The 20,599-nt window shown below is 38.6% G+C and overlaps 1 protein-coding gene across 2 annotated transcripts in view; it reads left to right on the top strand.

The window, feature by feature from the left end:
• The first annotated feature begins 2,996 nt into the window (after positions 1 to 2,996).
• Positions 2,997 to 20,599, top strand: part of racgap1 (Rac GTPase activating protein 1) — a 62,032-nt gene continuing 44,429 nt past the window's right edge. Inside the window, exons 1-3 of one of the 2 annotated variants that reach the window (XM_063037043.1) lie at positions 2,997 to 3,059; positions 7,129 to 7,217; positions 8,242 to 8,444. In XM_063037043.1, the coding sequence (XP_062893113.1) occupies positions 7,145 to 7,217; positions 8,242 to 8,444 (276 nt within the window). In that variant the 5' untranslated portion in view covers positions 2,997 to 3,059; positions 7,129 to 7,144. Of the gene's footprint in view, positions 3,064 to 7,128; positions 7,218 to 8,241; positions 8,445 to 20,599 lie in introns of both variants that reach the window. The other variant, XM_063037044.1, reaches the window with a different exon arrangement.

The following is a 20,599-nucleotide window of genomic DNA, read 5'->3' as shown; positions in this document are numbered from 1 at the left end:
GCAGGCTGGCGGGGTAAAGGATTGGCTTACACCTCCTTTGGTAGCAATGTATCTCCACCCCACCACCCATCTATCATGTTACCTATTGTAAAAACAGAAAATGTTAGAAGTACTCAGCGGGTCAGGCAGCATCAGAGTTGATGTTTTGGATCATCATGAGATGCCGACCCTTGATGCTGTCTGACCCGCTGAGCATTTCCCGCATTTTGTTTTTATTTTGGAATTCCAGCAGCTGCAGCATTTGGCTTTATCTTTATCCTGACAGATTTAGCAAAAGACAGATCTGGAAAATTTACAGTTGGCCTTATAAATTCTATTAAGGGAAATGTAAAAAACTACAGGATTTTCCTGGTTTCTGTACAGTGTCAATATATGGATGGGAATGTCCAACCCAGAGGAGCCAAATTAAAAGGTTAAGTTATTTTGTGATGAGCTGTTACAAGCTGCTCAACTGTTTGCGGTGTTTCATTTGGGAGAACTTGTTTGTGATATATATGTACAAATGACTTGGATAGAAATACAGATGGATTAATAAGTTTGCAAATGACGCAGAAATCGGTGGAGTTGCAGATAGTGAAGAGGGTCATCGAAGGATAAGGTGGAAATAGGCCAGTTACAGTTACGGATGAAGAAATGGTAGATGGAGTTTAATTGGAGCAAGTGTGAGGTGTTGCACTTTGGGAGGTCAAAAGTAAGAGGAGAGTATACAGTTAGTGGCAATCCCCTTCGCAGCATTGATATGCAGAGGGATTTTGGGGCCTCAGGTCCATACCTCCCTGAAAGTGGTAATGCAAGTAGATAAAATATTAAAGAAGGCATATGGCATGCTTGCTCTCATTGCTAGGAGTCAAGAGTATCAGAGTCAGGAAGTCATGTATAAAACTAGGGTTAGGCTGCACTTTGAGTTTTGCTGCTTGCCCCAATACAGGAAGGTTTAGAGGCTTTGGAGAGGATTCAGAAGGGGCTTACCAGGATGCTGCTGGATTAGCTATAAAAAAGGGTTGGACAAACTTGGATTATTTTCCCTGGAGCATCAGAGGCGGAGGGGAGACCTGATACAAGTTTGTAACATTACGAGAGGCATAGATTGGATAGATAGCTAAAATCTTTTTCCTAGGGTAGAAATGTCAAATTCTGGAGCGCATAGGTTCAAGGTAAGAAGAGAAAAGTTGAAAGGGGATACATGGGGCAAGTTTTTAAACACAGAGAGTGGTAGGTAACTGGAATGCATTGCCAGGGGTGGTGGGGGAAGCAGATACAATAGTGGCATTTAAGAGGCTGTTAGACAGACACATCAATAGGCAGGGAATGGGGGCAGATGGATTATGTACAGACAGAAGAGATTAGTTTAATTTGGCAACATGCCCAGCAGACATCATGGGATGAAGGGCCTGTACCTGTGCTCTACTGTTATATGTTCTATCAGTAATCTCACCCAAAGTCAGACATATTGCCCAGAACCTGCCACCCACTGCCATTTGAAATTGTATCCTGGTATTGTCTGATCAAGGTAAATTCTGGATGTACTGTAATAAGGAATTGAAATGTAACAGAGGTCATGCTCCACACACTTCAGCACAAAGATCTTTGGCTGACACCACTGCAGTTTTGAGAGAGGGCCATAATGTCAGAGGTGTTGCTGTTTGGATCACAGAACTGTAATGACACAGGAGGAGTCCACTTTGATATTCAAATCCATCGGTCCTATTCACCTGCTCTCTCCATATAAACCAAGACAGTATCTCTGCTTTTTCAGGTGGATTTAAATCCCAGTTTTACTTTATACAGGAGTAGGAAGTTATCCTCAATGTCCTGGCCAAAGTTTCTGCCTCAATTTACATTCCTAAAGTAGGTGATCAAGTTATTGTCATATTGAGATCTTGAGTGTAAATTGGAAGCTGTATTTCAATAATGCACTGATTTGTTATGTCAGTGACATTCCCCCTGCCCTTTCGCTATCGTTCTGCAAATTATCCTCTCAGATGCCTATGCATTTTTGTTGAGGACAACGATTGAGTCTGCTTGCACCACCTTTTCACACGGTGAATTCCAGATCATAACCAGTCCGATCACGTATCTTTTAGCCAATATTTTAAATCTGTCCCCCCCTAGCCTTTGAACCAGTGGGAACATTTTCCCTCTCTTTTACCCTTTTCAGCATCAATTCCGGATGGGTAATAAATGAAGGTGTTGCTAGGGACATTAACACCCAATGAATTTTTAAAAAAGCCTTGTAAAATTCCCCCTCAACTTTCCTTGCTCCAAGAACAAACCCAGCAGCCAAAGTAGTATATAATTTCTGCACCCCCCCTCCCAAAGTCATTTACATCCTTGCAAAGGTGTGGCAACCAGAAGTGGATATAATATTGTGCTCTAACATCCAGGATTATGCTGCAGATATACAAACCCATATCCCTTTTCTTGTTGCTCTGTTGCCCCAATGTGTTTGGGGATGAGGCTGGTGGTGGGGCTGGGGGGGGGGGGTGCTGGAGAGCAGCAGATAATGGCATGGCATAATGTTTACAGAGAAAGGCCATTTGCCCATCAAGTTGCCTCCAGCACTGTGTAAGACCCAGTTAGTCCCACTCACCCTCCTTCTCCCCATATCCCTGAATACTTTTCTTTCAGATACTTATCCAGCTTCCTTTTGAATCCCTTTCCATTAATATCTCAGCAGTGCACTTAGAGCCTGACCATTTGTTTTGTGAATAAGTTTTTCTTCTTGCTGCTTTTGGTTCTTTTATTTTGGTCACTTTTACTTCACATTCCCTCCACCAACGGAAGCAGTTTAGCTCTCTTTCCATAACCTTAATTAATTTAAATATCTGCCAGAATATTTTATCCACAAAACTAAAATCGCTCACCCCATCGCAGCCAATTTCGCGCCATCTAGCGGACATCGCCTGGGAAGTGTGCGATTACGTCATGCACAGCGCTAAGGAACAACATCGCCCTGATTGGCCATTGGAGAGATTTCAAATCGAGCCGCGAAAAAATATTGGCCGTGTATTAGAAGTGAGCGGACGGAGAGTAGCAGGCGGCGGAGTCCGAGACGGGTCGTGAGTATGGAAGGAAATTGTGTTATCTCTTCGTTAGATCGGGTGCAGAGGGAAAAAAAATCTTTTTATAAATTATCCGATTGCTGCTAGTCTTCTGGCGGTACCTTCTCCCTCTACCGGGGCTGTTGTCCCAAGGCGGGAGATGTAGCTGGTATATTGGCCTTTTACTTTCTCGGTTGGTGATTGCTTTCACACCACCGGCAAGGCCAACGCGTCCGCGGTCTTCGCCAGGCTCCCCGTCCCCTCCCTTCCATCATCCCGTTGTAGCGATAACTTGGCGGCTCCTCGTTATCGACCGTTGTTAAGCCACACCAGCGCGACTGCAGGGTTGGTCCTCTCTGCTGGCTAAATCCGGCATAATTTACCTTCTTAACCTGGTTGACAGATAAGTCTTTGATTCGGGCTCGAGTTATTGTGAATATCAGGTGGCAGGGCTTGTTTGGGGGGGGGGACAGAGGAAGGAAGGTGGGGTAGGTGGTGAAAGGATATACCATCAAAGTGATCGTAAATTGGCAATTTCTTGCTGTCGCGTTGGGGAAATTTCAGTTTATACTTATTTTTAGTTTTGATACAAACGTATCCCACTGGATGCAGTACTTAATACTTTTATGGATTTGCTGACCACTTTAGTTTCTGTGTCCGTTGCAGACTTGAATCTTTCTTCCACGTGACGTATTCAGTAAGGGACACCAGTTCTTAGTTTCTCATCAGTTAGCAATTTAATTTGGGCATCAGTCCAAATGTCTTTCAGCGCCGTTGTATATTTGAGCAGTTGACAGTTGCTTCATACAGTTTGAAAGTTTTGGCAGCATTTTTTTTTTATTAAACTAGAGTTGTCTGTTAAGAAATGTAAGATGCTATTTTTTAAAAACAAATTAATCATACACTGAGCACATTATTTTGTGCTGCTGGTAGAGTTGTAACCGATCCAGTTCATATGGAGTTTTTGTTACTTTTGGGAGTTATTTCTCAAAGCTTGATTATTTGTAATCATGCAAAAGTTTATCTTAACGTATTTGTTACGATCTCGTCAAATTTGTGTTATCTAGTTGTTTGCTGAAATTGTGCGGGAAATAACCTGAAATAACTTTTTTACAAAAAAAAACTGTCGTGTTCTGGTCATTCCTGCCCCTCAGCTTGATTTCCTGCATCTGAGGATGTTGATATTGAACAGCTGTGATCTTCAACTTTTAGAAGTCAGCCATATTATAATATTTTTTCAGGGGAAGATCTGCAGTTATTTTATTCAGTTAAAAATTTACAGACTATCTTGAGTTTGTGATTTCTAGCTAATTGTTGATTTCCAGCAGATGAGGGAGATAGCAGGAAGCAAGAATTTCATTTTATTGACGGTTTTGTGTAATTGTTTGAAAATGAATTCTTTTGAAGAATAGAGATTAGGTACAGCAGCAAGCACTTTAACACTGCCCCACCATTGACTGGTCTGGTTGTAATCTTAACTCTGCATTTCCACTTAACTGTGGTATCCTTGTCAAGTATCTAGGTATTTACACCTACTATAAAAATATTCAAAACTTTCCTTGCACTGACCTTTTAAAGAAAAGAGTTAAAAGACACTATCTGAAAGAAAAAGGTCTTAAATCGAAGACACATCTGTACATAGTACTCCAGCAATGGCCTCATCAATATTCTTTCCAATTAAAGCCTAACACCTGGTGTGCAATTCCCCTCCCAAACATTCTTTCAGCTTTCCCGCTTTACCTGCATTCTTGCATGAGAACACACTGATCCCTCTGCAGTCTGTCACCATTTCTTATTTTTTTTCCCTACCAAATTGGGCATTCCACAGTTTCCCACATTAGCCCTTCATGTGCAAGATTTTTGCCCACTTATTTAACCTAACTATGAAAATGGACATGGGAAAGCCAGTGGATGTAGTGTACCTGGACTTTCAGAAAGCCTTTGATAAAGTCCCACATAGGAGATTAGTGGGCAAAATTAGAGCACATGATATTGGGGGTAGGGTACTGACATGGATAGAAAATTGGTTGGCAGACAGGAAATGGTAGTGATTAACGGGTCCCTTTCAGAATGGCAGGCAGTGACTAGTGGGGTACCGCAAGGCTCAGTGCTGGGACCGCAGCTATTTACAATATACATTAATGATTTAGATGAGGATGCAGTTTAATGTGGATAAATGTGAGGTTATCCACTTTGGTGGCAAGAGCAGAAAGGCAGATTACTATCTGAATGGTGTCAAGTTAGGAAAAGGGGAAGTACAATGAGATCTGGGTGTCCTTGTTCGTCAGTCACTGAAAGTAAGCATACAGGTACAGCAGGCAGTGAAGAAAGCTAATGGCATGTTGGCCTTTATAACAAGGGGAGTTGAGTATAGGAGCAAAGAGGTCCTTCTGCAGTTGTACAAGGCCCTGGTGAGACCACACCTGGAGTATTGTGTGCAGTTTTGGTCTCCAAATTTGAGGAAGGACATTCTAGCTATTGAGGGAGTGCAGCGTAGGTTCACGAGGTTCATTCCTAGGATGGCGGGACTGTCATATGTTGAAAGATTGGAGCGACTGGGCTTGTATACACTGGAATTTAGAAGGATGAGAGGGGATCTGATTGAAACATATAAGATTATTAAGGGATTAGACACGCTAGAGGCAGGAAACATGTTCCCGATGTTGGGGGAGTCCAGAACCAGAGGCCACAGCTTAAGAATAAGGGGTAGGCCATTTAGAACGGAGTTGAGGAAAAACTTTTTCACCCAGGGAGTTGTGGATCTGTGGAATGCTCTGCCTCAGAAGGCAGTGGAGGCTAATTCTCTGGATGCTTTCAAGAAAGAGTTAAAGATAGCGGGGTCAAGGGATATGGGGAGAAGGCAGGAACGGGCTACTGATTGTGGATGATCAGCCATGATCACAGTGAATGGCGGTGCTGGCTCAAAGGGCTGAATGGCCTACTCCTGCAACTATTGTCTAATCTTGCCCTCTGAAGCCCCTATGTCTTCACAGCTTGCATTGTGGGCTATCCTAATGTTAGTGGTAGGGAAATGATGGAATAACAGGACTGAGTGGAGTTGGTATCCATTTACAGCAAAATAAATTGAAATCCTGTTATGATCTACTGGAGTTCTTTGAGGATGCAGAATAATTAAAACTAATGGATGTAGTATTTTTGCATTTTCGATTGGCCAACCTCCTGTGGAGCAATCAAGTTGAATAATATAGTGATGGGCTGAAAATCAGTTATCAGAGAAGAAAACAATCATTCCTTGGACTTTAACTAGTGGGATACTGCCAGGATAATTGGTTGGGCCTCAGCTATTCACAATCTATATTAATTCAGCTGTGGGAACCAAATGCCATATTTCTGAGTTTGTAGTCAATGCAAAACTAGGTGAGATTATTAGTAAATGTAATGAGAGGCAACCTCATTGAATCTTGTAAAATTCCTACAGACTGGACATAGGGAGAATGTTTCCTTTGGCTGAGGTCTAAAATGTAGCGTCAGCCCACTTAGGGCTAAGATGAGAAATTTATTTTTGCAGATACTAGTGAACCTGTAGAATTCTCGATCCAGAGTGTTATTCAGTTAATTCAACATGGGTTGATAGGTTTCTGGGTGTTAAGGGAATTCAGAGATATACTGTGAATGATGGAGACTTGACCTACTCTTCCTTTTTAAAAAAAAATAAAATAAAATAATTGTCATATTCTATTGTGTCATCAGAAAGTTTAGCAGCCATGCCTTATATAAATCGTAAAATTTGAGACCCCAGCATTTATCCCACCCACTCATTGTAGCTTGCCGATCAAAAAAAGAAATGCCATTTGTTTCCAGTTTACCAGCCAATCTTCTATGCATGTCATTGTCTCCAACACTGAGAATTACAAAGAATGTTTTGTAATTCTTTGTGGCACCTTATCAAATGCCTTCTGGGAAACTTAAGTATATTGACCCATTAACCCAGTAAATATTATTTCTAAGACCCGACTCTTTGTTTGCTTTCCTTATGATCCTAATATGTGTGTGAAGGTATTTCATAGTGAAAGCTGCATCATTGTTGTGGTTGTATTGCTTTGTAACGTGAATGTTTTAATTTCAGGATAATCGAATCCACAATGGTGACTCTGCGTGACATATTCGAACAGATGCTCAGACAGATGGAAGTATTAAATGAAGGAATTGAACCCCGTAAGCATGTTTTCCTTTGGTCATAATGAAATATGGTAGTGACCAGTGTAATTGTGTATCTTTAAGTGGAAAATATGTTGTGTCATTCAGTGAGATGGATTCCATTCTGGTTTAGTGCGCTGTGAAACCCTGTAATCCCTTCAAGATATAGTAATTTGTTATTTTGAAAATGTAATTAATATTTCTCATCTCTCGTCTCATTGTTTTTGTTCATGGCAGGTAAATATGTTTGCAACGTCTATTAAATTGTTTATCAATATATCAGTAACTTTCTCGTGTCTTAAGAACAGAAGTAGTATGACCAAAAATAAGCTGTAAGGTTCCTTGAGAATGACTGCCTTCAGCAAATTCATGGCTGATTCTCTGTCTGACGTACACATTCCTGCTTGATTCAGAGATTTCTCTTCTACTTGGTCCTTCATGTCTGATCAACAGTGGAATGCAGTTAATAAACACACATTTCTCTGGCTATTGCTGGACTTCACATTTGTCTAAACTAAATGACTCCCATTGTCCCAGTGTGCTTGTGTAGTGCTCCGACTTGATGTGCTCGCATTCATCAATGTATTGGTTTTCAAGCCAGCTATAAATTTTGTTTCAATAATCATTCCCCATCCCACCTGAAAAAAACTTTTTTCTACTGTGTACATGGCAGGGTTTCTCCTCGAAATTTTTGGACCCTGGTGACTTGAATATATCTGTTCATGGCTCTACTCACTTTGGATCTGTGAACTGGAACGACCCCACGTGTAGACCTTTTTGAGTAGCTAGGTTTGAAAAGTTCAAGGAATAGAATTGGCGTTATAAACTTGAGTCAAATGCAGAAAGACAAAGGATGATTTGTACAGTATACCATCCAAGTGATGTATGTACGGTTAGATTTCAGATGGCTTTGATGCCAGATTTCCATCAACACATCATTGTACTAAGTTTCTTATTTATAGAAGGTAATTTTGAATTTGGCAAAACCTTTTTCTTTTTTCAAAAAAAGATAACAGTTATATCTGTGGTTGTTTCCTTGCAGAATTCATTCAGTTAGCTAAAAGCTTTGAAGAGTGTCGACGACTGTGGCAAAAGTCTCAGCTGGAACTGTCATGTGCTACAGAGCGCCTAACGAAAGCTGAAACAGAGCGGAGTGCCCTTGATGTCAAGCTGAAGCATGCTCGTAACCAGGTTGACACGGAGATGAAACGTCGTCAGAAGGCAGAAACCGAGTGTGAGCGGCTGGTATGTGCGATTGTAAATTTTGTTTTTAAACTATCAGTTCAAACGGCTATGGGCTTCTTCCTTTGTACACAATTAGCAATTAGATGCATAGGTGCGTGTAACATTGAAGCAGCTTTGCACTTAGTGTTTTACTGTGACGATTTGAGATTTTTAAAAATTTGCTCTTACCTTTGTCCACCACCTTGCACCAAAACGCTTACACTCAGTGGCCACTTTATTAGGTACACCAGTACACCTGCTCGTTAATGCAATAATCTAATCAATCATGCGGCAGCAACTCAATGCACAACTGCATGCAGACATGATCAAGAGGTTCATTTGTTCAGACGAAATATCAGAATGGGGAAGAAATGTGATCTAAGTGACTGACCATGAAATGATTGTTGGTGCCAGACAGGGTGGTTTGAGTATCTCAGAAATTGCTGATTTCCTGGGATATTCACATACAGCAGTCTCTAGAGTTTACAGAGAGTGGTGTGAAAACAAAAAGCAAGCCCAGTGAACAGTGAAAAACTTGTTAATGAGAGAGATCAGAAGAGAATAGCCAGGCTGGTTTAAGCCGAAAGGAAGCTGGCAGTAACTCAAATAACCACACATTACAACAATGTTGTGCAGAAGAACACATCATACCTTGAAGTGTATGGGTAACAGCAACAGAAGACCATGAACATACACTGAGTGTATATTTAAATTAAATATGTGGTAGCAATTTTTTCGCCTTCGTGAGAGGTAGGTGTAATTGGCAAGGTCAGCATTGATGTCCATACTGCATTGCCTTTGAATTTAGTGGTGAGCTTATACCACTGTAATTCCTTGACGGTGCTTCCATTGTGTTTTTGAGAATGGAGTTCTAATATGTAGACCCAGCTATGAACAAGGATCAGCAATATACTTCCAGTTCCAGGTGGTATGTGTCATGGAGCTGGCAGAATTCTCGTGCTTCTTCTATCCTTGTCTTTGGTATTAGAAGTCGCAATTTTGGAATGCAGCATTGAAGAAACCTTGGCAAGTCGCTGCAGTGCATCTTCTAGATACTGTTGGGAGGGTGGATGTGGTTTCACTGAAGTAGGCTGCTTTATCCTGGGTGGTAATGGACTGGCACTTATCCAGTAAAGAGGTGTGGATTCCATTAGATTCCTATTGTGCCTTGTGGATGGTGAAAAGACTGAGGTTTCAGGACATTTACTGTGGAACGTCCAACTTCTTTCTCCCATTAAAGTTGCACACAATAAAACCACATGGTCAATATGTCCACAGTAACATTACTGGACCCAAGTCTAATTGTAGACTATGGAGTATGAATGAGCTTCACAAAGTGTTAATATATTCTGCAGTATGTCAGCAAGTCACATTTTGCTGGATTCTTTGCGTGCAGTCTGGTTATCTTGCACAGACCTCTTGAATGTTTGTGCGTGGATAATGCAAGTTTCAATTTGCTCAAAGGCCAAAAGTCTTGCATCATGGGCCTTGTTTTGTCACATGTTCGTGTAATTCTATCTGGCTGAGGTTTTAAGCATTGGAGCAGCGTTCTTTGCATATTTCCCTGACCCATTTCACAACTTCTACACACTTGACTTGCTTGATAACACTCCAACCTGATTGAAACAGAAGCCTTGATATTGGATGGCACTGCAATGCAGTACTGCGTACTAAGCATAACTTTGTTTCCCTTAAGTAAAACGTGAATATGCTTGTTCAGCTTTCACTGTATTGTTCAAAGACCAAGGAACCATAGGTGGTACAGGTACTGACGTGGTTAACGTGCTGCTGTTAAAGTGGCAGTGACCCAGGTTCATTTCCGCCGCTGTAAGGAGTTTGTACATTTTTCCAATAACCGCATGGGCTTCCTCTGCGTGCTCCAGTTTCTTCTGGTATTCCAGATATATACAGGTTAGTAGGTTAATTGGTCACGTGGGTATAATTGACCAGCGTGGGTTCGTTTGGGCCAGAAGGACCTGTTACCATGCTGTATCTCCAAAATAAATAAGTTCTAACATCCAGACTACATTCAACGTTCATTCAATGATAGCTTCGCATTGACAATTGCATTTGCTGAATGCAAAATGGCTCTTGTATTTACCAAAGCAATATTGCTTTGACCACTTTAAGATGGCCTGAAGACATGATGATTGTTAAAATGAATGCAATTTCTATCTTAATTTTCCCATTAACTTCATAATTGGAGAGATGAAGGCTGTTACTGCTACATGCTGTTGCTATTGTCACCTCACTTTGTCTGCCTCAGAAAAATTGAAAGGAAACACAACCTACAATTACTGGAAATAAAACTTAAAAAGTCAACTTCTCTAACTATTAAGCAGTCAACAGCAATCATGCTGATGATTGTAAAGTTAGTGTTTTGGATTTGAATTTTTTGTATTTGGCTATTGACAGCAAATTAGACCTTCTGTCCTTTCTACAGATGATTTCTGTTGAGATTTATGTAGCTATACTTGCACAAACAATTTTTAAAAATCAAAATGTTTTAATGCTATTGACATCCCTTCTGCTTCCCTGTACACGAAATTGATGCTTTACAGTGTGAATATAGATGGGTGCTTCTACTCTAATAGACACCATTTCCCTGTGATATATTTGCTAGGAAATTTCCATTACTGTTCTGGAGATGTATCTTAATGGGTTACAGAAAGAAATCACTAAGTAATGATGTAGGTTAATAAAGTCTCGCTTTTTTAAAATAAACTATTTAGGTGCAGTGTGGTGTGGGTTCTATGGAACTAATCTGGAGCTGAGTATCACCTTGGATGTGGTGTCAAGTAAGCACAGCTAATTATTCCAGTAGTCTGATCAGTATTAAAGCTGTAAGTATCATAGAATAGATGAGCACATGATGTGCTTTCTTTAGTTAATGGCAAAGTACCAACCCCAAAAGCTGCATTTTCCTTGAAAGTGAATAGGCATCACATAAAGCTCTAGGTTTATGTTCCTTGATGTTTGAAATATTTATTTCCACCTTAAATCTGGTATGCCTCCATTGCCCCTGGGAGATCAGAAAATTCTGGGAATTCACCACTCACTCTGAAGCTCCTTCAGTAATTCCAAAAGACTGAAGTAGGGTAAATAGTGAAAGGCTTTTATTCGCAGTAAGACGTGACCTCCATGCTGAGTGTCTGCCCCTGGTCTGAGGGGGAGGAGCAGGGAGAAATTACCGGGAGGAGCCACAGGGGTAGTCAGCAGAGGGGTGTGTCCAGACAGGTAATCCAGTTACTATATATAGTTTACCACACACTCAAGAGAAAATTTCAATATTCCTCACTTTTAAATGACTGGCCTCTTTTCTTTCTCACTTATGCCCCTCTAATGCTACTATTTTTTTTATGCTAAGGGGAACATTTAGTGCATGATATTCTAAGTATGGCTTTACCAGCACTCCAGAAAATGGTAACAAAACCTCCCCCATTGTTAAACTCCAATCCCTTTGCATTAATGGCCAACATATTGTTTGTTGCCTTGACTTTTTGTGATTCATGCACTCGAGCATTAGATCCATCCGAACTTATTTACAATCTCTCTCCATTTAGATGGTAACCTGACCTTTGATTCCTCTTATCCATGTGCATGCCTTCACACTTCCACATATTCAAGTTAATTTGCCAGCTTTTACCCAGTCACTCAATCTATCTCTATGCCTTTGTGATCCTGCAAATGTCCTCATTTCCCTCCTCTGGGTCATTAATTAGCCAAGGACCAATCCCTGGGATACTCCACTAGTTAAATCCCTCAAGGTTGAACAGGACACATTTATTCTTACTGTTTTTCTGTATAACAGCCAGTTTTCAATCCATGCTAATACATTTTCTCTAATACCTTGGCTTTTAATGAATGCACCAGCCTCATATATAGCACCTTGTCAAATGTCTTTTGGAAATCTAAATGTACTGCATCTGCAAGTTCCCCTCTCAACTGTCCCAGTTACATCCTCAAAAGAGTTTGAGCAAATTTGTCAAAAGAAGTTTACCTTTCATAGTACCCCAGCTTTGATTATATTCAGTTTTCCTAAATGTTTCCTCTTGAATATTTAACTCTTGCCTCGTGCCAACAATAGATGTTAAACGAACTAACCTCAAGTTGCTTGTCTTCTGTCTTCCTTACTTTTTAAAGCAAGAAAGTCACATTGCCTGTTTTCAATCTTCTGGTGCTTTCCTGGAATTTAGTTTTGAAAATTTCAAACAATGGGTCTGCAGGCATTTATTTTTTCCCTTGGGATTTTTGCAAGTTTTTGATTGTTATTTGATATTTAAGGAATATCTGCAGTGGGAGAAAGTTTGTAGAGCATAAATATCAGCATGTTTCTGTTGGGTCAAGTGTATTATGAAAACTATGTGAACTTCTCAAATGATTAAAAAAAATATTTTTAGAGCTCTAGTCTGAAAGTCAGATTTTGTTTAATATAAGTGAAATGCTTTTCTTTACAGTGGAATATCTAATGAAAGATACTCTGAAGTGCTACATTTTTTTAAGCTGGCTGCAGCAAGAATCCAGTCTAAATAATGCCAAGGTTTACTGGACCCAGGGTGTTCTTTGACTACATAGGTGGCACTTAGAAAATATTGCAACAGTGCATGCAAAACTTGAGGTACAATGTTGATGCTGGGCCTTGCCCAATTTTATAATACAGCTTGCTTTCTCTCTTTCTCTTTCAATCTTACTTTATTGATTTAAAAGAATAAGGATAAATACAAACCAAAGGAGAGGTTATCTCAAATATATATTTCAATAATAGTACAAACAAAGGAATACACACTGTCAAAATCATATATAGTATTAAGCTAATATAAAGAGAGAAAAGAACCACTTCTCCTCTTAACAGTTCATAGAAAAAAAAGGCTTAAGATTTCCTGTTATTGAGGGGGAAGAAAAACCACTAAACTAACCTAAAACCAAAAAAAAAAGGGGGGGACTAGGCAGTCCATTTTGAGGATACAGTTTTTAAAAAAGGGAAAATCCTTCTGATTAAATCACATGAAAATATTGAATAAAAGGTCGCCAAATTTGCTCAAATTTAAAAGATGTATCAAACATCTGACTCCTTATTTTCTCCAAACTTAAACAAGACATAACGGAGGAGAGCCAAAAAAAACAGTAGATGGATTGGGATCTTTCCAGTACAATAGAATAGCTCTTCTAGCCAATAAAGTTGAGAAAGCTATCATGCGTTGAGCAGAAGCAGGAATGTTTCCTGCTTCCGTTGGAATAATCCCAAAGATTGCCGTAAGATAAACCTATGACTTCTGATAACGTTCTAAAAACATCTCTCCGAAAATTATTTAACTTTATGCAGGACCAAAACATGTGAGTTAAAATGGCCACCTCAGTGTTGCATCTATCACAAGCAGGATTTGTATTAGAAAAAATATGCGCTAGTTTATCTTTTGACATATTAGCCCTGTGCACTACCTTGAACTGAATCAAGGAGTGACGGGCACAAATAGATGAATTATTAACTAAATGACAAATTTTATTCTATTGATTATCTGAAAGTGACTCTTTAAGTTCCAATTACCAAGCACATTTAACCTTATCATTAGACATCATTCGTAAATTCAATAGCCGTTTATATATGATGGCTATCAATCCTTTTTGAAATGGTTTAAGCTGAAAGATAACATCTATCATATTTGGTAAATGAGCAAATGGGTAATTCGGTAACAAATCGCGTTTTTTTTTAAAAAAACCCTAACTTGTAAATATCTAAAAAATTGTTCATTAGATAAATCATATTTGTCCACTAGCTGAGAAAAAGACATTAAATAATCCTCTAAAAACAATAATTCCCTTAGTATTCCATGTTAAAAAGGCCTTATCTAAAATTGATGGTTTAAAAAAAAGTTAACATGGATATTAATAGAAAGAACAAAGTTATTTAAGTCAAAAGATCTGCGAAACTGAAACCAAATTTTTAATATATGTCTAATAATGGGACTAAGATCCTGTCTACCCATCTTAGAAAACAAAAAGGGAAGAGGAGCTCCCAGTAAAGAAGCCAAAGAGAACCCCTTTACTGAGTTCTCCTCCAGGTCCAACCATGAAGGACAGTCCTGGTTATCTATACAGTGAATCCAAAAAGTAATATAATGAATATTAATTGCCCGGTAACAGAATCTAAAGTTTGGTAAAGCCAAGCTACCATCTTTTTTTAAATCTTTACAGTAAAGGCTTACTCAATCTAGAGCTTTTATTATTCCAGATATATGATAAGATTATAGAATCTAGTCTATCAAAAAACGTTTTCGGGACAAAGGATGGAACAGCTTGAAACGTGTATAAAAATTTCGGTAGAATTGTCATTTTTATAGCATTTATTCGACCAATTAATGACATCGTCATAGATGACCATTTGGAAAGCGTTTGTTGTGTATATTCAATTAAAGGAAGAAAATTATATTTATGAGTCTTTAAAATTTTTAGTAATTTTAATACCAAGATAGGTAAAATAATTTGATATTAAAAGGTATTTGATCATATTGATCTGAATAATTATTAATAGGAAATAATTCACTTTTATGTAAATTTAACTTGTATCCAGAGAAAGTACTAAATTCAGTAAATATGGATAACATAGAAGGAATGGATTTCCTGGGGTCTGAAATGTGAGCTAATAAGTCATCTGCATACAACGAAACCTTATGTACTTTATCCCCTTTCTTAATACCCTGAACAAAGTTGGAATCCCTAAGAGCGATAGCAAGTGGTTCTAAAGCCAAATTAAATAATAAAGGACTAAGAGGGCAACCCTAATGGGTTCCTCTACATAGTCTAAAATAAGGAGATTTTTGATTGTTAGTTATAACCGCAGCCTTCGGGGCTTGATAGATCAGTTTGATCCAGGAAATAAATCCCAGACCAAAATTAAATCTCTCCAAAACCTGCAATAAATAAGGCCATTCCACCCTATCAAAGGCTTTCTCTGCATCAAGAGAGACAATACATTCAGATTCTTCAAACGAGGGACAATAAATGATATTTAACAATCTTCGAATATTAAAATGTGAATACCTATTTTTAATAAATCCAGTTTGATCATTTGAAATAACAGTAGGCAAAATATTCTCAAGCCTATTAGCAGAAACTTAGAGAGAATTTTAAAGTCCCACATTCAGTAAGGAAATCAGTCTGTAGGAGACGCATTCAGATAGATCTTTTCCTTTTTTAGGAATCAATGAGATTGATGCCTCAAGAAGTTTTCGGGAGATTCCCAGAGGATATAGAATCAGTGAAAGTTTGACATAGATGTGATGTAAGCATTTCAGTAAAAGTCTTATAAAGTTCCACTGTATATCCATCTGGTCCCGGAGCTTTCCCTAGTTGCATAGAGGATACAGCCCTAGCTATTTCCTCTTGTTTAATAGGCACATTTAATGTGTTAATATCTTGAATAGAAATTTTAGGTATATTTAATTTTTGCAAAAATCTGTTCATAAAGATAATATTATCAGAAAATTCAGATTTATAAAGATTAGAATAGAAATCCATAAATATCTTATTAATTTCATGAGGATTTAATGTTTCAGTTCTACCCGGTCTATGTCTTTTCAAAATCTGTGTTCTGACCATATATGCCTTCAACTGACCAGCCAGCAATTTACCTGATTTATCGCCACGTATATAAAATTGACTTTTGGATTTAAAAAGTTGCTGCTCAATGGGAAAGGTCAAAAGCAGATCATGCTGTGTTTGGAGTTCAACCCGTTCCTTATATAGATCTTCACTAGGTCTTACTGAATACGCTTTATCTATCTCTTTAATTTTATTAGCAATCACTAAAAGTTCCGCTTTGGTTTTCCTTCTTAAGCCTGCTGAATATGAAATTATCTGTCCCCTAAGAAAGGATTTAATGTATTAAATTCAAAAAATGAAGAAATTTGCTCCTTGATAAAACTAACAAAAGTTGGATCTTGTAACAATATGGGATTCAGTCTCCACTGTGACATTTTCAAAATATTATCAGAAAGCCTCAAAGTTAATTTCAAAGGTGTGTGATCGACAACGCAGTGACATTGTATGCACTATCAGCAACGGAATACAGCAATCGTGTATCGAGGGAAAAAAAAATCAATTCTTGAATATTTATGATGTACATGTGGGGGGGGGGGAAGAAAAATCTTCATCATTAAGGTGCTTGTATCTCCAAATGTCAACCAAACCATATTCTAATAGAAAAGAATTAATACAAGTCACCGCTTTATTAGGAAGCAACGGATTGGTTGACGACCTGTCAATCGACGGGTTAAGACAACAGTTAAAGTCACCGCCCATAATCAACTTATATTCATTTAGATTCGGGAGTGCGGAAAATAGCTTCTTAAAAAATTCAGGACTGTCTAGATTAGGTGCATAGACACACACCAAAGCCACCTTTTGACCACATAGCAAACCAGTGACAATTAAATATCTTCCAATCAAATCAGTAACATGTACAAAAGGGATTTTGGAGTTAACGAAAATAGTTACCCCTCTAATTTTATTTATTGATAAAGAATGATATAAAGGTCTCTTCCAGAATTTAAAAAAGCAATTTTCATCCTGTCTCCGTACGAGTTTCTTGCGTGAAAATAATATCCGCATGAAGTGTTTTTAATTTCTTAAAAATCTTTTTACACTTAATGGGATGATTCATGCCATTCAAATTCCAAGAAATTATATTAATTTATTAGCATCCACATTTAAGGTTTAATTTAAAATTTTATAAAGAAAGCTACTGTGCAAGCGCAAACTAGATCCAAAGGAAAAAACAGCACTGACTTGACCAGAAGAGACGACATGATTGATACAAGGTGTAACCTCTCAGAGCTGCCCAGTCGAGGAAAAAAAACTATTCTAATGGTCCCACCACTCTTCCCCCAAAGACCGAAAAGCCATCCAATAGAAGGATAGCATGCTAACCTGTGACCCTAACCCCAATCTCCACTTTGCAGCTATATTAACAAAGTTATATGTTTACACCACTGATTGTAGACATAATAAAAGAGATGAACAAATTTCAAATATTGTAATATTATGTCTAACAATAGTTAAAATGTAGTTGGCGACGGCCATCTTAAATTCATCTAAAGTACATTAATCATATATTCAGAAAAGGATAAATCCAAGCAAATAATATATTACAACTGAAGTTTGAAAAAAACTTGCAAGTCATAGGAAAAAAAGTAAAAAAAAAAAAATGTGTGTATGTGTGTGTATATATATCTCAAGCCCAGAGCTATATTAATATTAAGGCAAGTAAGAAAAAAATTAAATCAACCAGGTCCTGTGCAGACATCCATAAAATGTGGAACAGACTTTCTTCAAAGCAACTATAGATGTATACTAACTATTAACAAATTTAAAAAAATTATATCAAGCAAGTCCTGTACGGACATCTATAAAACGTAGAACAGACTTTCCTCAAAGCATCTATAAACATCTCCCAGCTCGGGATTGCCTGTTCAAGTTGCATTCAACATAGACTTAAACCCCTTAATAAATTCCCAACCTTCATCTGAAGAGTTAATCTTTTGTGGCTGAGAGTCAGGCGAAAAAGTTATCAAACGTGCCGGATAACGGAGCGACAGGCCACATTTTATTTTATATAATTCAACCATCACTTCCCGGTATTTCCTTCTTTTGGCAAAAATCTCAGGAGCAAAGTCCTCCACTGCACGAATTTCTGTTGCATTGTAGATTAGCTTACCCCTTTTTCTTGCCTCTTGGAGTGTAGTTTCTTTGGTTGTAAAATAGTGTAGGCATAATATCAGTGGTCGTGGACGCAGTTCGGGTGAGGGCTCAGATCGTGGGATTCGATGAACTCTATCGAGTACAGGGTTCACTTCAAGAATCTAGCTAAAAAGTGAATATAGCATTTCTGAAAAGAACTTTAACAGGTCACCAGTTTCAGTATTTTCAGGCAAGCCCAATATACGTAAATTCCTCCTGCACATTCTGTTATCTAAATCAATTGTTTTTTTCTTCGTTCTTGATAATTCCAAAGTAACTTCATTAATTTTCTTTTCCATAGATGACATCTTCAATTCTTGCTCATTAATAGTTTGCCTGAATAACTCCTGTTCCCTCTCAATTCGATGAGTAGTCTGCTTGAGCGTCTGAAATTGAAATTCCAAATTCTTCAAAGATTCTTAAACAGTAGACATAGATTTTTCAAGCTTTCCGTTAGCATCCATCAGTTTATCAATCTTAGTATTAAGCGGACCGAATTCCAGTTTCATATCTTTTATTGAAGAGAGTATTCTTTCTAAAGCAGAAAGTTCCTCCGATTTGTTTGTTCCGTTTCGGGAAGGATCTTGCCGCCTCTCAATTCAATACCGGATTGACTTCCTGCCATTGTAGTTAAATCATATCCTTCAACAAAAATAGTGAATTTTCAAACTTAAAACGGATCTATCAGTGGAATGTAAGATATAAAAAGTAGAGCCATGGTGAAAAATGCGTCTCACTCCATTCACTGCAAAATGGAGTCTTCTATTTCTTTTTCAACATCCAACTTGATGAGGCTGTACACAGAGGAAAGGCTTTCTTAGTGAGAGTGACCTACAGAATATATAGTTATTGTTCAATCGAATGGACTGCTTGCTGAAAATGTAGAGATGGTGAATGGGGAGATGGGGAATGTAATTACTTTCTACAGAGTTAGGAGACTTGCCAAAGTGTCCTGAATTGTACAGCAAATGTCAAGTGTCAATATGGAGGGATTTCCTTTGGCTTCCTTGTATCTGGAGACCAAATTAAATAGGATTATGCCGTCACAAAGGCGGTAAACATGGTCACTTTTTCCAACATCTGACAAACGTCATCTTGGGCTTGCTATGTATCCTTTACCAGGTTTTATTGGAAGAACTCTGCAATTCCATTGAGATTTTGCAAGTGTTATATTTGAGCTGTTTGCCTCACTACTAGGTGCCCAAGACAGGTGAATTGTGCCTCTGCTGTCAAACATTTCTTCTATATACCCAGCAACAATGGTTCTGGAGGGTAGACCTGTTACATCATCCACCTAGTTTCTGATAAAGAACCACAGTGGAGTGAGGCATAACAAGGTGACCTCTTCATGAGTAACGGTCAATGCTGTGATGTGTGTGCTCAACGGCCACCTGCCAATTGTGACCAAGGCCTTGCTATTCATTGAATGTCATGGTGCTAATATACTGGGAACCCTGCCATTTCATGGAAACTATGCAGTTAATATTTCTTTTCTGCAGAAATGCTAAAAATATTGCCCCTTTCAAAAATGACAGTGACAAGGAGACATGCAGGAGTAAGATATACCAGCCAGTTGAGTGGTGTCACAGCAACAACCTTGCACTGAACATCAGTAAGACCAAAAAGATAATTGTGGGCTTCAGAAAGGGTGAGATGAGGGAACACAAACCAATCCTCGTAGAGGGATCAGAAGTGGAGAGTGAGCAATTTCAAGTTCCTGGGTGTCAATACATCTGAGGATCTAACCTGGTCCCAACCTATCGATGCAGCTATAAAGAAGGCAAGTCAGCAGCTATATTTCATCAAGAGGCAGAGGAGGTTTGGTTTGTCATCTAAGATACTCAAACTTCTTCAGATGTACCGTGGAGAGCATTCTGAGATGCTGTATCACCGTCTGGTATGGGGTGGTGGGGGGGCCAGGGTCGAAGGAAACTGCAGAGTTATAAAATTAGTCAGCTCCATCATGAGTACTAGCCTCTGCAGTAAGATATCTTAAAGGAGTGGTGCCTCAGAAAAGCGGCTCTCATCATCGAGGACGCCGACGCCACCACCACCCAGGACTTGCTGCCTTTTCATTGTTACTGTAAGGAAGGAGGAACAGAAGCCTGAAGGCACACATCACACTCAGTCATTCAGGAAGAGCTTCTTCCCCTTTGCAATCAGATTAATAAATGGGCATTGAACCCATGAACACTACCTCACAAATTTTCTTCTGTTTTTGCACTACTTGTCTTAATTTGTGTGTGTGTGTATATGTATGTGTGTGTATGTATATATGTATATGTATATATGTGTGTGTGTGTATATGTATGTGTGTGTGTGTGTGTGTATATATATATATATATATATATATATATATATACACACACAGTATATATATTATACACATTAATTCAGTTCTTTTCTGTATTTATCATGTATTGCATTGTACTGCTGCTACA

The sequence above is a fragment of the Mobula hypostoma genome, chromosome X1, assembly GCF_963921235.1.
Source record: "Mobula hypostoma chromosome X1, sMobHyp1.1, whole genome shotgun sequence".
NCBI lineage: Eukaryota > Metazoa > Chordata > Chondrichthyes > Myliobatiformes > Myliobatidae > Mobula > Mobula hypostoma.
This window is presented reverse-complemented; position numbering and strand designations above follow the sequence as displayed.